Source organism: Convolutriloba macropyga, chromosome 6 (assembly GCF_964194025.1).
Source record: "Convolutriloba macropyga chromosome 6, txConMacr16.3, whole genome shotgun sequence".
Lineage (NCBI taxonomy): Eukaryota > Metazoa > Xenacoelomorpha > Acoela > Convolutidae > Convolutriloba > Convolutriloba macropyga.
In genome coordinates, this window is record NC_134473.1 from 74,810,941 (window position 1) to 74,828,330 (window position 17,390).

The 17,390-nt window shown below is 38.1% G+C and overlaps 3 protein-coding genes across 5 annotated transcripts in view; all 3 read right to left on the reverse strand.

The window, feature by feature from the left end:
* LOC142340621 (cyclin-dependent kinase 2-associated protein 1-like) overlaps positions 1-17,390 on the reverse strand; it is a 575,438-nt gene that overhangs the window by 419,518 nt on the left and 138,530 nt on the right. The window lies entirely within an intron of this gene.
* Positions 1-17,390, reverse strand: part of LOC142340620 (large ribosomal subunit protein bL17m-like) — a 435,605-nt gene that overhangs the window by 126,818 nt on the left and 291,397 nt on the right. The gene's annotated exons all lie outside the window — the stretch shown is intronic.
* Positions 3,799-6,459, reverse strand: LOC142340618 (uncharacterized). Its single transcript, XM_075391308.1, has one exon. The coding sequence runs from the start codon at positions 6,429-6,431 to the stop codon at positions 4,113-4,115; it is 2,319 nt and encodes a 772-aa protein (XP_075247423.1). The 5' UTR covers positions 6,432-6,459; the 3' UTR covers positions 3,799-4,112.

Below are 17,390 nucleotides of genomic sequence, written 5' to 3' on the forward strand. Positions count from 1 at the left end.
TGGCAAACAACTCTTCAGTTTGAGAGGAAACTGTAGGTGACTAGTACAATAAACAAATGTGGCGGAGATGTTGCCACAAGTTTCGGCCACAAAATCCAAAGTCTAATTACTAAAGATACGAAAGCAAACCTACAATCGAATGACCGCGGAGGCTCAGGAAATAACTCCAAAATAGCACAATCAGAAGTTGATTGCGAAAGTACGTCAATCGACCCTCACTTATAATTGAGAGAAACACGATAACAGGAGGGAAGCATCAACCTCTTTGCTGTTAAGGAAAACTTCGAAGGCAGGAGGATTGTACTCGGAGAAACTCTATTTCTAAAGAATAGAAAAAAGAACAAAGCTCTGTCAGGTGTGCAATAAGTCCCAGTCAATATGCAACAGAAATACTATAGATTATTCATCGCAAAACTACAAACTACATTGAATTTAGATGAGGACTCAACATGAACCCTATACCTACAGCACAAAACACTAATGAAGTCCCGAACAATTCGATAACCCTATTTAACATTTCACGAACGGATATTGACCACAATGCACATTTAAACACAACAATTGACTACTGACAGGACGAAATTCAACGAAAATAACACCACTCCGAGATTCACACTGTACATCAAGATTTTGAACCAGGCGTTCATTAAAGAATACAAAATTTGCAAATTGGCTTCTTAGGCCAAAGCTCGCTGATTCTCTCTTAACTAATTAAAGATCCATGCTTTTAGGGACCAATGGCAACGTGGCCTGACAATCACTGTCCGAAACGCAACTCTCGAATTACAAGTCGAGGATACTTGCAATGACAGGATAAGTTTCAAATAAAAATGAAATTTGCTTTATCAATCCAGTTAGCCGGCAAACATTTACTTCTGCTAAGCAACAGCTAAGTAAAAACAAGCAAAAAAATCTCGTAGGTATTCTCAGTTAGGTATTGAGAACGATTAATTCTTGGATCGAACAAATACGAAGTATCATTCAAAAAGAACCTCATTACTACCACACACAAAACAGTTACAGCAAAACTGGTGCTTATTAAAACAGAATGCACAGAGGGAGAAAACACGGCCTATAATGATTGAAAACCATAAAAACAATCTAATAACAGTCAATAGAGGAATAATTTGGTAAACTATAGGCCTGAATTGAGTTGTGATACAGGTACATTTAACCAGCGAGACTAGTGAAACTGCATATTTGTACACAATAAACATGACGGGCTAGACAGTTGCCTCATGCATATTACAGTAGTGAACTAGTGTAGAAACTACGTCGATTACAAGACGCCGTCAATGTTTTAAAGTAGAATGCTTTTGCACCAACGTTGGCAAACAACTCCCCAGTTTGAGAGGAAACTGTAGGTGACTAGTACAATAAAAAATGTGGCGGAGATGTTGCCACGAGTTTCGGCCACAAAATCCAAAGTCTTATTACTAAAGATACGAAAGCAAACCTACAACCGAATGACCGGGGAGGCTCAGGAAATAAATCCAAAATATCACAATCAGAAGTTGATTGCGAAAGTACGTCAATCGACCCTCACTTATATTTGAGAGAAACACGATAACAGGAGATAAGCATCAACCTCTTCGCTGTTAAGGAAAACTTTGAAGGCCGGATGATTGTAGTTGGAGAAATTCTGTTTCTAAATAATAGAAAAAAGAACAAAGCTCCCTCTGTCATGTGTAAAATAAGTCCCAGTCAATATGCAATAGCCATACTATAGTTTATTCATCGCAATACTACAAACTACATAGAATTTAGATGAGGATTCAACATGAACCCTATACCTACTGCACAAAACACTAATGAAGTCCCGAACAATTCGATAACCCTATTTAACATTTGACGAACGGATATTGACCACAAGGCACATTTAAACACTACAATTGACTACTGTCAGGACGAAATTCAACGAAAATTACACCACTCCGAGATTCACACTGTACACCAAGATTTTGAACCGGGCTTTCATTAAAGAATACAAAATTTGCATATTGGCGTCTTAGGCCAAAGCTCGCAGGTTCTCTCTTAACTTATAAAAGATCCATGCTTCTGGGAACAATGGCAACGTGGCCTGACAATCACTGTCCGAAACTCAACTCTCGGATTACAAGTCGCGGATACTTGAATTGACAGGATAAGTTTCAAATAAAAATGAAATTTGCTTTACCAATCCAGTTAGCCGACAAACATTTACTTCTGCTAAGCAACAGCTAAGTAAAAACAAGCTTAAAAATCTTTCGTCTGTATTCTCAGTTAGGTATTGAGAACGATTATTTCTTGGATCGAACAAATACCAGGTATCACAAAAGCCACTGTTCGAGCATTATTCAACCCTAATGATCAAAAGCATCAACTAGTGACAGTAAACTTGAAAAACCGACAAAAGATTTCTTTCCATGCAAAGGAAACATTGTTTGCATTTTGGAGTGATGTATCTTTTAACTCCGAAATGAAGGACGCAGCGGAAGAATTTGCTCGTGAGTTAGAAGAAATTCAGCAACAGAAGCCAGTCTATTTGTTAAAGTAATTGCTATACTACAACCGAATATATTTAGACTCTCTTATCGCAGTTGTGACAAAACCAGTATATTGACTGCCATATACTATTACTAACAGCAATGTGGAATCACATTTGCTATAATTGTAAATAGCGAGCTTGCCAAAGTACTAAGCTCCCGAGCTGTTAGTACTGTTAGGTCATCCCTCCATTTATGGCCACTTTTTGCACTGTGTCCCTATGTTCATTCGCGATAGTGGTACCTTTGTGCAACGTTACTTTTGATTTGCCATGTGTCAGAAAACTCGGTGCTAATTGTTTCAAAATTGTGTTATAAATTGGGTAGAAGTTGTGCAATAAAGTTTCCAATAAGAAGCTTCCAATAAAAATTTTTGCAAACTTCTGTGAAGAAGTTTCCAATAAAAATCATTACCTTCAATGTCAATGAAAGCTTGATAAGGACTAAGTCTCGAGTTTGTTTGTCAGTGTTCGTTTCGGATGCTTCATTTTATTAACAATTGGTTTGGGGAAAGCATCAAGTTATTCTAGTTCGATTATTTGAGGGTTTTTCGTTAGCAAAATACATTTGCATCTATTTTCGATGGATAAAAATGCAACACCGAAATATCTCGGATATGTGAAATGAGATGTTGCAAAGGATCCAGTCGTTTGTCTTCTACTTTTTTCTCTGGTATGTTTTCACAACTATAAAGATCAGGACTGTCTTTTAAGTATTTGCTAATTAGCTGAGTTCCGCATTCCAATGTGACAACACAAACGTTACATCCTGGGTGCTCGTTACTTCCTGGCAAGTTATCACTTTTGATGCTATATTCTTGAAGATTAAATGTTTTCGAAGCGCACGTGATGAGCCATAAGCCGTACTCAAGCTTCGTTGCCTTTTCTTGCGTAGGCAGTGTTGTTCTCACTGTCACACACTGTGAGAGCAGTAATTGAGCTATGGAAATAAATGGTAGTCAGGCAAGACGGTTGTCCTAATTGCGTTTCCATTGGTTTATGGCATATTTGGCATCTTGAAGATCCGAGGCAGTTTGAATAATGTTGTTCAGTTAGAAAAATTTCAATTGAATCTTCAGAAATGCCCAAATACAATTTGTTCATTTAGTTTAAACTAGTTTTAGATAAATTCAATGATATTTTATAATACCACTAACATAGAAGTGTATTGTGTACGAACGAAATTCAACTGATAAATTAACATCTAGACTAATATGAGAATAGTTAAAATGTCATATTTAGGTTGGCTTTAAAAAACTGATCTTTTTTCCAAAACCCATTTTGCATCAAATACGCAGCCAGTGTTAAAAAGGTCTCAAAACGACGCTCACTGTTCTCTCATTCTTAGACATTTATAATGCCGTAAACAGTTGCGATTTGAAAGATATATTAGAAAAATTATCAGAGAAATTCTTTCTTATTGGTTGACCAAGCATAGCATCGACGCCTTTGAAACTATATAATTTATAATGGGAATCTGAATGAACATGCATTAACCAGAGTTGTATTTAGAAAATCTACATTAAGTATTTTGGATCAATGGTTTCTTTAATGGACAAGAACACAAAACGCAGCAAACTACAGACCACTAGTGTGATTTCAACTCCGCACGCTTCTCTGATAAATCGGTAGGGTTCTTCGCAGATGACCACTTGAATTTGGAAATTCCTGTGCCGTGCAAGTACTTGCAACCTTTGTTCTTTCTCCGGCAGCTAACACCGAAGGCACAGTCTTTCATTATTTTAGGATGAACGTAATGACATCCCACAGCTTTGCATTGAGTCCCGTACTTGCACACAGCTTCAACTGGTTTCGGGGTTTCCTTGACTTGTGGTTTTGCCACGGTACTTGCAGCAAATGGATTTGCGTACTTCAATGGTACGTTCCTGCTTTTCTTGCCACCTGAATGCGCAAAATTGCAGCTTGGGTTCATACAACTAGAGCCGTACTTACAAGCAGGGTGGATAAACAAGCAGGAATCTCCAAACGAGCAGTTGGGAAATTTGGAACAAGGTTTGACTGGATGCACATATACGCATTGATCACCCAATTTGCAAGCTGGCCAAAATTTGCAACGCTCCAGGTTTACCTCTTGTGTTTCTTTTGCAGTATCGCCATCCTGAGTTGTGCTGTTTGTTTCGGATGTTTGCTTCTTGTATAACGATACGTTCTTTTTCGGCGAATTGTCCGTTTCGTCATCCTCGTTGAAATTGTCATTCTCAGACTCCATTTCACTAACTGACTCCTCATCCGAAACTTCCTCTAATTCTGAATCGCTCATATCCTTTTTACCATATTTCTTAACCTTGTCAATAAATTTGGATGCACCTTTTAATGATACCACGAATTTTGTAGCCTTTGATTTCGACTCCGATTCAGAGTTTTCCTCTGATACTATTTCTCGTTCCCGTGAATCATTTCTTCGTTTACGAGACTGTTTTGTTTCGGACGTCGATCTTCGACTTTTGTCTCGTGCATCGTCACTTGATTCTTCACTTGCGCTATGATGTCTTTTCTTCGATGTCGAATTCTTTCGTTGTGTTCGCTTAGCAGCGAGTCTCAGTATTGCAACTTCAGCATTCTCATTCTGGACTGTAACCCGAGGCATTTTGAATATCTTTGCACGTCTACGAATGTCGGGTCTCAGAGGATCATATTCTTCGACAGCTTTTTTCGATCGTTTTGAAACTTCTACAGTTTTTACATCATGAAGTGCTTTGGAGAAAATGTTGTTGAGAGTTTTGAAGTCGGTCTCGAGGACTGACTTACGCTGTGGCTTCTCTCGAATAGTTCTAGATTTTCGAGTACCTTGGCGGACATCTAGGCGCATACGAAGGTCATTTGATGAGGTGTCTTCTAGAGACGCAACAACTCGAGGCTTCACGACTCCAGTTTTTCGATCATCCCCCAAACGCGGACCAAGACGTTCTTTCACATGTATTTTTGGAGGACTAAGCAGAGTACTAGAGTCAGTATCAACTACCGACATCATAGGTGATATTTTTGCGACTACCTTCTGCTGAATGTTTGGCACAGGTGACGCTTTGCGAGGAGGTTCAGGACTTTCAGCCCGGTTACTTTGTTCTATGTTGGCTCCATTATCGGAATCAGATTTCCGTGTCAGCATTTCATTTTCTTCGGACGATAGAGGCGATGCTTCACGTAATGTGTCGATCGGATCATTAACTGGAGGTTCATTCTGCTCCTCACTGTACTCATTCTTAATTACAATTGTTTGGCCGGTTTTTTTGTAGTCTGGAATTTGCACTCTTTCATTCATTGGAGACACGTCCTTTTTAACTTTTTCGGGAGTTTTTTTCCGAGAACTGTGGCCTTTGTCTTTTGACTTAGATTTTTCTCCGTCACTTCTTGATCTCTCCCTCTTTTTATCTTTGTCAGGAGCTCGCTTTCCTTTATCACGGTCTCCAGAATCACTTATCTTCTTTGCGTCCACTGAATCGACCACTTTACGACTCGACTGATTGGTTGAAGAAGTTTTAGCACTCCTGGAATCACGATCAGACCTCTTCGACGGAGGTTTCGGACTCCGTGACTTGCTTATTCGTCTTCGCGGCGATGACGTTTTTCTGATTTTGCCTCTAGAGGAGGAACGACTGCGCCCCGGTGGTGTTTTTTTCTCCTCTTGCTTCTTTTCCTTCTTGTCAGGGCTTTCTTTCCCAACTTTGTCCAGGCGCTCCAGGACTTCACTAAGCCACTTACAAAAATCCACAGATCCCTCAGATAAAAAAATTTTGAGATCCTCAGTCATTTGATCTGTAGTCTTTTTGTTTGCAATCATCACCATTATATAGTCCGGTAATTCATCATCGACATAGCACTGCATTTCCTGCAACTTAGCCTTAATAGCCTTCTTAATTTGGACACTCAATTCTGTTCCCACCTCCATTCTCCTTTCTGAAAAATATATAAGTAAGCTCGCTATGTTGCATTAAAAAATATCATTGAGGCAGACTTGAGTTGAAACTATTTTACATAATTTACAGAGATGTTAATCGGACAGCATTAATCAATCGATTATGGAATACAAACCACCAATTTTAAAATTAACATCTCCCACTTGTTTTACCAAAACCCCGTTTTTTCCCATTATAGTCCACCTCCACTAAATTTTAGCATCCAGAGAATCGGAATCATTGATTGGTATTTCAATTAACTGTAATTATGCCTAACAATTAATTCAGTGTGAGCTCTTTACAAAACAATTGATTGCGGCAATTAATTGCAATTAAGATATGGTTAATTAACGATTCTTCGTTCCGTAAAAATTCCGACTAATTGGAATTCTGCCAATTAATTGATTGCTTCGACTCTCTTCTCTTGGTGCTGAGAAGTAATTGTCTTAAATCTCTTGGATTAAATTACTTTCTAGAGGGTGTACAATTTCCTCAAGACGTCTCCCGGGAGCAAATTTTGTAAAAGAGCAGTTTTTGTAATTGAAAAGGAGGCAGTTTTGGACACTCCAATTCTTGAGGTTAATTAGGTCAACTTGCAGCCTGACTAAATTTTGGAACAATGGATTCGTTTTAAGTCATCTGCAAACAAGAGTGCCAGAGACCAAAAAAACTACATTTGGCAGGTCCTTTATGTAGATCAGGAAAAGGAAGATCCCTATACAGATCCTTGAGGAACTCCACAAGAGACTAGACGATTCTCAGATTGTTAGCCGTCAACATTTACTCTTTCTGTTCCGCCAGTCAGAAAATCTTAAATAAGTAAAAAGCAACTTCGTGTTGTATTCAAGCTTGCTAACTTCTTCATCAAAACAGTGCTTTATTTTGTCAACGGCCTTAGAGATTTCAAACAGTAATAGGAAAAAGAACTCTTCTGATGCACTAGGATTTTCAAAGATTTTAGACAGACTCGTGATAAGCTGCAGGATTTCAGACCTTCGCTGTTCGAAACCAAATTGACATGATGTAAAGTTGTTCAACAAATGTTCTGAGAAAAAATTCAAGACTATTTTCGGATATGATGTTGAACTGTGTTACAAGTATTTGAATTTCCAACTCACTTTCATTACCATCTTTGAAGATTGGTAAGACCAAACCGTGCTTTCATGAACCAGAAAATTTTTGAAACCTTCCAATATTATTGACCAGACTCTTGATCGATTTGGAAATAGTTTTCGCATTTTTCTCTAGAAAAATGGGGGGAATACCATCGGCACCTCCATTTTTTGTGGCAACCATTATTTCGAGTTCTTTGGCGATATCGTTCTCGGTAAAAATTGATTTCTGTCCACCAGCTTTGAGAAGAGGTGGAGCATCAATCTGTTCACATTTTTTATCACCAACTACTGATGAGAAAACATGTTGAATAATGCTTCTTTTTCTTTGATTCTTTGTGCAATGGAATTCCAATCAACATGTATAACTTTTAGTCAGAATTTCTTTTAGAAATTTTTCAATTATTTGAATATTCTAGTGCTATTTGTGCTTGAAAACAATTCTTCTTCGTATTCTCGTCAGTTTTTTTCTAGAAGGTTAGCTCGATATTTTCTGGTTATAATAGTTTGATGGCTAGGTAAGGAGAGAAATTCACGCAACATTTCAGAGTTTACGCCCTGGGTGTCCTCAATTTGTTTATTGTGTGCGATGTCTTCGATGATCCTACGGCGAAATTTCTTGTCTACATCGAGTTCCTCTAGGTGTAATTTTTTCTATCAGATGAAAGATCCAATCGTACCACAAACCTATGTTTTTATCTTTGCATTTGTAACAGTTGTAGTCAAAACAATTGTTCGTAAAAAGCTCATTTAGGTAACCAAAATCACAATTGCAATAGCTATATTCTACTTCTTGTTTTTTAGGCTCTCATGTTGTACCAGTTATTTCGATTCGTATCGAAAAATAATCAAAGTAGTCTTCTAAATAGTCTAATATGTTGGTTGAAATTATCAATCTTTCACCATTGGCTAGGACTAAGTCTCAGCAGATTGAGTTTATGGTGTTAAATCTAAAACATTGCTCGAAATTAGCGTCGGTAAGTCTGTTTACAAGACAGTTTTTATAGGCATCATTTGATTGGTATATGCCCCATTCTATCCGTGTAAATTAAAAGTGCCAGAGATGAGAATTATTTAACCAGCGAAAATTTGAAGAAGGCAGCAAAAATTACCAATATCGTTTTGTTGAGATCTACAGAGTCTTTCTTTTGGTGGGTTATAAGAAAGAGCTATTACTGCTTGGTCAGGTTGGTTTAGTTTATAAACTACCAGGGATTCTTGAATTGCCTCTGAAAGGTGGTGAAAAGTCTATTTCAATAAAACTGACGTTGTTTGATACTGCTATCAAACATGCTCCGTGTTTAGATATTTTGTTCTTTGACTTTCAATCATCCCTGACTATTTTATATTGCAATAGGAGCAGTTGTGAGCACTTGTTGTCGCTTGTAAGTCATGTTTTGGTTGTTTATAACAAATCAAATAAGTGCTTCAAGACAAAATCAACTAATTTAATGTGCTTTTGTACATTAAGTAAGCTTCTAATATTTAGTAGCAGCGGTTGAGCGAGTTCTTTTAGTCAGAATACGTCATTTTCGGATACAGGCTGAGAAATTTACTGTCTTTTTGTACGCTGGACTTCAAATCGTGATGCAGATCCCCTAACGAAACACATGTAGTGCTTAACATTTTGACATAATCGCGCTGCGTAAGCGTGCAAAATTTATCTAAGTTCGAATGTATGTTGTTGCAACCGAGTTTGTGCCGTCTTTTCTTTCACAAATTTTTGCAGCCAGTTGCTTTATATTGCGCGTTGCAGAGGGTTTTTCTCTTCCCATGCAGCAGCACACTAGCACCACAAAACTAATTTTCTCAATTTTGATCATTTGTCGTTCATATTCTAGATTTTAAATTGCCCAGTGATATTCGTAGATTTTGGTGGCTCTGATGATAACTATTGGAAAAATCTACCATTTGCCGAGCACCGTGTAGCAGTGCTTCATAATGTAAGCCAAAGAATCAGCGTGTTTTTTATGAAATAATGTAATAACCTTCTTGAAACACGCACTTTGCAAGTTTGAAAGTTCGTTTATTTTATAAGAGATAGGCGCTGCAGAAATGTCATATTATTAAAACTTGGAAAAATGCAATTTTTGGAACTCTGTTCAGATAAAACCGAGCTGAAAAATACTGATCAATGTCAATCTGTTTTAAATTTTCATTCATGATCGGTTTCTGCAAAGATTAGTCTGTAGTAGAAAATAACGTTTGCAATTGTTTCGACAATTTTCAATTTATATTAATAGAAGACAAAATTGTACAGTTTTTTCTTCATTCATATATATATATATATATATATATATATATATATGTAAATATTTATATATATATATATATATATATATATATATATAAATATATATATATATATATATATATATATATAAAGAGAGAGAGAGAGAGTGAGAGAGAGATAGAGAGAGAGAGAGAAAGAGAGAGAGAGATCTCGAATAAGCGATCAATCAAGAATTTTTCCCAGTAGACCACAGAGCATTTTGTATTATATAAATCACATATTCAAAGGATTATTGTCATTATTTCTTTTGCTTTTCTTGATAGAATTTTTGTAATCATTTCTATTGCTTGTGTTGTTGATACAGCAATGACTTTCAAAAAATATACAATAATAGATAACAAGATAACTGGGCATAGACAATAGAGAGTTGATCAAGAAAAATAATTGCCCGGGTCGAGGGGTCAACAGCTGTAAGCGGGTATTTTTGTACGAAATCCGCTGAATTTGCTGAAATTGTGTAGGGTTTGTGCTGATTGCGCTGAAAATTGATAAAAAGGCGCTGAATCCGCTGAAAAAAGAATTTTAAGCACATTTTAGCGCATCTCTTGAATAAAAACCGCTTTTGGTTCAGCACCTTTCTTACATAATTTAAGCACTTGTGAAAACTTTATATTCGGCAGATTCAGCGCTTTTCTTACATAATATCAGCACTTGTGAAAAATTTAATTTCAAAGGATTCAGCGCCTTTCTTACATAATTTCAGCACATAAGAAAATGTTAAATTCAGCGGATTGAGCGCCTTTCTTACATAATTTTTCGTGCAATTTTTTGCTCATTATTGCTTATTACGTAGTCAGCATGTAGGCTCCTTCAACTTTTGCACTTATGAAGAGCCACTAATCAATCAGAACGGAAGGGAGATAATTATATTTAAGCTACGTGGTTTCATTCAATCAAGTAATTTGTTTTCATACCTTAGCTGCAATAAGTGCTTTATCTTAAGGTTTGACAAAATTCTTAAGCCTTTTGGCACATATCCAATTGTTTTTAAGTTGAACTGCCCTAGTGCAATGCCTTTTAGACTTGCACAGTTGCTTCTTCTGAACGTACAGCAGGAAAAACAACCCAAAATTATTTAACTTGTGCAAGGAAACCGTTTGAAATGCATAAGATAAGTGCTGATATTGTGTAACATAAGTCTTGAAAGTTATGTAAGAAATGCGCTGACAGCCGCTGAAAGTTATATTTTCAGCAGTTAAATCTTACATAATTATCCGCTTAATTTACTGAAAAGTGCTGAAATCATGTAAGAAAGTGCTGAAAAATCAGCAGATTAAGCGGATTAACCTTTAAGATTTACCCGCGGAAAGATATTTTTTTTCACCGGTTGTCAGCGCATTTCCTACGTAAATTTTGACGAATTCCTTGACCCGGGTGATGAGAGTCAAAAAATGGCCAACATAGTCAATAAAAGAGAAAACCAGGAAGGCATTACGCCTTTGCTGCAGGTATGGCAATCAATAAATGAGGTGAAATTAAGAAAACAATTCGAAAAAATTCTATTAAAAAAACTGAGCTCTTCGCAAATTTTTTTCAGTCTTTGAGCCCCTCTTCCCCCTATTTTTTGAAATCAGAGCAACTGGATAAAAATGAGTCCCAATTTGCTAATTTTCGGTAATTTTCCGAATTTTTCTCCAAACGGCTGGTTTTTTTCTGCATCTGTTTTACCATGCCCAGGCCTAGGCCGCGACTTATGAAAAGACTTTAAAAGTCTAATAGGGGGGCCAATATTGACAATAATTACACGTTCGAGCTTCCTATTTAAAGTCGAGCTAATATCTTTTCATGGATCCAGCTAAATCCTTTTCATAACGACGAAAGTCCGGCTGAGGTTTTTTCATGGAAACATCTTTAGTCATTTCATAAAAAACAAAGTCGAGTTCATGTCTTTTCATGGGTCCCTAATTAGTCTTTTCATAAGTTTGTTTTTTTCCAAAATTCAAAAATTTTTTGTCCTTTTTCCTGGTTCTATACATACAGAGGCAGAACCCGAGTAAGACTAAATAGCTTTGCACAAGAGCAGTCCATCTTAAGAATCAGTTGTAAAACTGCCAACAGCCTTAAAAATTTTGTCAAATCTTGAGACAAAGAGTGATTGCAGCTTAAGTATTTTACCACATTACATGAATCATTGAAACCAGCTAGCTTAAGTGTATTGGTCCTAGTCCCATTAGCCGAGACAAAATCCCGGCGTTATTCAGTTTGTTTTCCCCTCCAAATTTATGAACCATCTTTTTTTAAAAAAAATCATGAAGTTTTTGTGGGATTAGTGGTTCTCTTCTGAGTTGTAAAAAAGAAGGAGCATATATAGCGGACAAAGTTATATGCAAAATTGCACGGAGAGTATTAATGGCGAAAAAGCAGACTTATGAAAAGAACAATGATGGACCCATGAAAAGACTTTAACTCGACTTTGTTTGCAAAAATTGCGTCGAGCTTAAGTCCAGCCCAAATATTTGGTCAAGCTTAAGTCTTTTGTAAAAGTTTGGGTCCAGCTAAAGTTGTCTGCAAAAAATCTGAGTCGAGCTAAAGTCCAGAATGTCTTGAAGTCCAGCTTAAATCTTTTCATAGCTCAAATGAGTCGAGCATTGTCTTTTCATAAGTCTGTACCTAGACCTGGGTTATTCTGCATTACTCACACGGCAAGGAAATCACCCCTCCCCGTTGAGTCAGTCTATAGCAGTTCAAACGAACCCGCCTCCCATCCAAATCACGAACCCGACTCCGAGCGGAATTAGAGATCTTACCTATATCTGTCCACGCGGAGTGCAACACCAAACCACCGGCTGTTTTCTCAACCAAGTCAGTCGCATTATCCATGACAAAATTTTGGCGTTATTCAGTTAATTTTCCCATTCAAAATTTTGAGCCATCTTTTAAGAAAATTAAGGCAGGTTTTTGAGGGATTTGGTGTTCTTTTCAATCGTAAAAGGTGACGGAGCTCACATGCTGACTACATTACATGCAATATTCCACGCAAAAGTTTAATGGCAAAAATGCAGACATATAAAAAGACTAAAGTTGGACCCATGAAGAGACTTAAACTTGACTTTGTTTGCAAACCTTGTGGGTGCAACCTAATTTTTGCTTCGAGCCAATATCTTTTGTAAAATTTTGGCTCCCGCTAAAGTTCCTTGCAAAAAATATGAGTCGAGAAGAAGTCCAGAAAACCTTAAAGTCCAACTAAAATCTTTTTATAGCACAAATGAGTCGAGTATGGTCTTTTCATAGTACATTGTGGTCGAGCGTTGTCTTTTCATAAGTCTGTACCTAGACCTGCGTGACAAAATTTTCGATTCATTATTGTAGCCAACCTGTAGCTATCCGGTATCGTAATTGAGTATGTTATTGGATTTGTTTTGATCAAACGACACTTTACTTTGTTTTAATTCATTTTTGCTTCCAATTTTTCCAATATATTTCTGCTTTCTGTTGCATGCAAGGAAAAACAACAAATTGTTGCTGTTGTAAGGCAGACCCGATGTGGGATCTTTTTACAGCCTTAAGTTATAAAGAGCTATGGCTACTTAATTCTGCCCGCGAAGAAGGCTTAACTATATCTCTAAGAATAAACAATTCTGTAAAATACTGATGGTGTACTTCAATTATAGCGATGCATAAAAGAGTTGACACCGGAGTCAGAGTTATACACATCGTGCAACTACTCTATCAGACCACTACAGTCAGTGCAGTTACTGCTATATAAAAAATAATAGTGTCTTTTCAGTCTCTGATTGGTTGGAGGAGTAAATACAGTATTTATACTGCTACATCCATCCGGAGTTAAGAGTTTTAAATCCGAATCTATTAGTTGTAGAAAAAATATTTTGGATGAGTGGTCCTCTGTGTAGAAGGAGTGAAGAGTCGTGTTGTCGTTGAAGTGAAGTTGTGACTTGTGCTGTTGTCTGTAATGCTTGTGGGTGAAACGTTGACTATTGTCGTCAGTAAGTTATCCAACTCAAGTGTGGAGTCAGTAGGGGTAGCAGTTGCAGGCTGTGCTGGCCAGTAACGTCAGTCCTATTAGAGTACCGAACTGTCTCTCACTGTCCTTTTGTGAGGATTTCTTACCAGTCGGAGGATCGCTTGGAGTCTAGTCTGTCTGGTTGTACAAGGAGACTTCTGTTTATCTCCATCTGGTACAGGCTTTTACCGGACAGATTTACAAGCTTACCATCTGATGAAATTCCATCTTTTAGCTACTGTGTGAGCTACTTATTCTTCTAAACTCTTAGTGATGTTTAGTGCCTGCTGTGTAAGCTCCGAACGGAGAAAAACGAATCCTAATCTTCAATTGTGGCAAAGAGGAAAGGAATAAAAAATATTGAATAATACAAAAAATATATAAGATACATAGAAAGAAACAAAAAGAAAATAAGTTTAGAGTGAATTTTTGAGAACAGCGAGTCTCGAGCTTTTTGTGAGTTTGTGAGCCCGAAATGGTAGGACTGTGGCCAACGTTGGAAATTCGAATTCCAAATCAGGTGCCTGATTGTCCGGATCCCTTAAAAATTCGAGGAAATCCTTGTCTTCTGCAAGACATGCGGCAAGTTCCCGAGGGTAGAGGTCGGCATTGCAGTGTGTTTGCAATGCGAGAAATTGGTTGAGGATTTGTGTCTCCTCTGGTGTCGGCTCCCGATTGGCCAACTTGTCCACCATCCAGTCCCTGTAGAGAAGGTTGAATGTGTGTCCGTAAATGCATTTTGCTGCAATTCCATCTACACACGGGGGGTATTCATGAGGGACAAGTATCGGGCGATGTGTTTTCGCATAGGGGGCAAAAAGAAGAAATAATTTTTGATGGGATCGAAGTTTCTGAGTGTTGCCTCGCAATAAAAGGGATTTATTATACAGCTTTAGTTTAAAAAAAAGGTGACGTGAGTTTAGTGTTCGCATACTGGAGGCAAGAGATCATATGAAAAAGTGTATAAAACCGGTGAAAGTGGTGTTGGGCGAAAAAATATTTGTGGATTGTGTGTAGCATTTTCGTCGTTTTGGCTTTGTGAGTCTGGCTGTTTTCATCCATCTGTGTGAGATGCAAAAACCAAACTGTAAATAGAAGGGGTCGTACTTCTGGTTCACGCGGTAAGGGGCAACATCTCTCGTGAAGAGGGTATTGAGATAGTCATTTTGACGATCTGCCAGGGCGAAAAATTGCTTTGAGAGGTGCAAAAGCGGTCAGTAATGCAAGGATTTATCGTGAAGTGGAGGCACTCGGGTGGGAGGTCCTTATCACGCCCTTCTTCAACACATTTATTTTCCAACTGACCCAAGGAATATGAAATTGCAGTCGGTTTCAACGTGTGGCGTGAGAGAGTTGAAATGTTATTAATCCTCTAGTGGACAAGAATACAGTGATCGGTGTTTATGCCCAAAAGATTTGCGAATTGGTGGAAATTAAGGTTTGGCCCCGTTTTATTTCGCATCACAATTTGTGTAGGGGCGAAGGGATTGACTCGACCTTTGGACGATGAGGGGTGTGGGTCTCCGGGAAGCTTGCGGTATGCAGTGCAGGCGACTTTGAGGAATGAACTGATAAATCTCGTGTGGGGCGTCTGTGTGGGGAAAGATCCGTGCAGGGATAATTGTTGGTTGATGATGGCCAATCGTAGTGAGGGGGTTGGGGAAATTCGGTTGGGGCCGAACTGGAGGGGTTGCCTGTTCATATCTGAGTGATGGCGGAGTGGCAGCGACAAATGACAATGGTTTGGGCGTTACTGGTGGTGGGTAGGTCAGCGGCTAAGTACGTGGTCGTGGGCCCCGAATTCGACGAGAGTAGGCCCAATTTTGGACTAAAATCTCGCGTGTTGACCAACCCGTTGTGCCGCAGCAACTTCATCAGCCCAAGAAGAGCTGTGCCAAGGTTGGGGTTGTGGCTAGATTGCTTAATATGGCGGCTGTGACGCCAAGGAGAGCAGCTGTGGTGACTGTGGCGCCGTTTGAGAGCTTAGTAGGATTTGTTGTGACGAACTTGTGGGTCCCATTTGTGTTGGAGGCCTTTTGTTGCTCTATATAAATGTAATTCCCCTGATGAGGAAGAGGAAGTTGCGGGTGAAGGCAGTAGACTCACCCGCGCATGCGTTGTTGAGTCCACAGACCGTGACTGTGGAGAGGCTTGGGCCATCGTCAAGAGGGCCGGCGTCTGCATCTCGCACACAAGTTCTGGTACTGGCGGAGGTAGCACCAAGGGCGTAAGACAAGAGGGCAGGATGTTGTCGACAAGCAGCATTGTAAGGTCACATGCCGTCGGGTCGACATTTGGGGGATTAGATGACCCTACCTCTTGTGTGAATGAAGTGACAGCTGTGGTGTTGCTAGAACAAATAAATTGTTAAAAACGAGTACTAGGTAAGTTTAGGATGAGTTCTTAATGATTTTCTTGATAATCATGATCATCCTCAAAAGAATCCTTATAGAGCAAAATTGCACGTGAGCGTTTGCGTTTACTAAGTTGAAAAATTTGTAAGTGCAGTGATTGAAAATATAGAAGTGAGATGTGATTCCATCGGTATTTCATAGCATTCATAACTAGATGTGGGGAGAGTAGAAAATCCATGCTTGTTAGAGTCATTATAAACTGGAGAGGAAAATTTTTTATAGATATTTCAAATTTTCTTTTTAAAAGATTCAAATCATTTTGAGAGTGCGGAGTACCACTATCAACAGAGTGTTTTTGTCTTCTTTTAGGTGACGGTAATTTTTATTGTGTATGTCAGATTGTAATACATGATAGAAAATTTGTGAAATTATTCCCAAAAATCCAGAGGTGATAGTCTTAGCTAATGTGAAAGTAGGGCCTAGGAGTGATTCAAGATTGTACGCGTTAAATGCGCTACAAAACCTTCCGAATAGGCACTATAAGAAATTAAAAACTGTCCATATTTTCGCTATTTCGCTTATTACGTACCATGGGTATCCAAATATTCCTATGCGGAATTCTTTCGAATAGTTGCCGTTGATTAAATCACGCTAATTGAGACGGCGTAGTGTAAATTCTTTTCCGTTAATAAAACTTGTTAAATTAAACATTTTATTGACTTTGTAATTGCGGAAATTTTGCTTGTAATTGTGCTTGTTTTGCAGGGTCTGCAACATTTACTGTTTGTGCTACTTCAAGTTTTTCCGCGGCGTCATCTACTAGTTGGTTAAATTTCTCTTTAGTCGTTGAGTTTGTCCAGTCTCTTTCACTATATATGCAAAATTGTTGTTGTTATTTGTTGATCAAAATTTTTAGTTTTGCTTGGTGCTTTAAAAGACCAAGGGAAGGTCTTACATGTGACTTGATTGACAAATTGGAATTTATTTTTGTAATATATAGGAATGCATTCGATATATTGGTTTTCTAGAACATAAAGTGATGAAGAGACAGTTTTACATCGCATAAGTGAAATAACATTAGAAGATTTGAGTGTAGCGAATGTATTTCGCTGTCCTGTAATAACATATCCAACAAGTGGGAATTTATGTGTTAAGAGAATAAAATTGGTCTCGTTTAGATCGTGATCAAGATCGCAGAGTTTTTTTTATAAATGCATAGACTTGTGTAATCC

Coding starts and splice junctions, on each gene's coding strand:
- LOC142340618 (XM_075391308.1), bottom strand. CDS start 6,431: ATGGAGGTGGGAACAGAATTGAGTGTCCAAATTAAGAAGGCTATTAAG.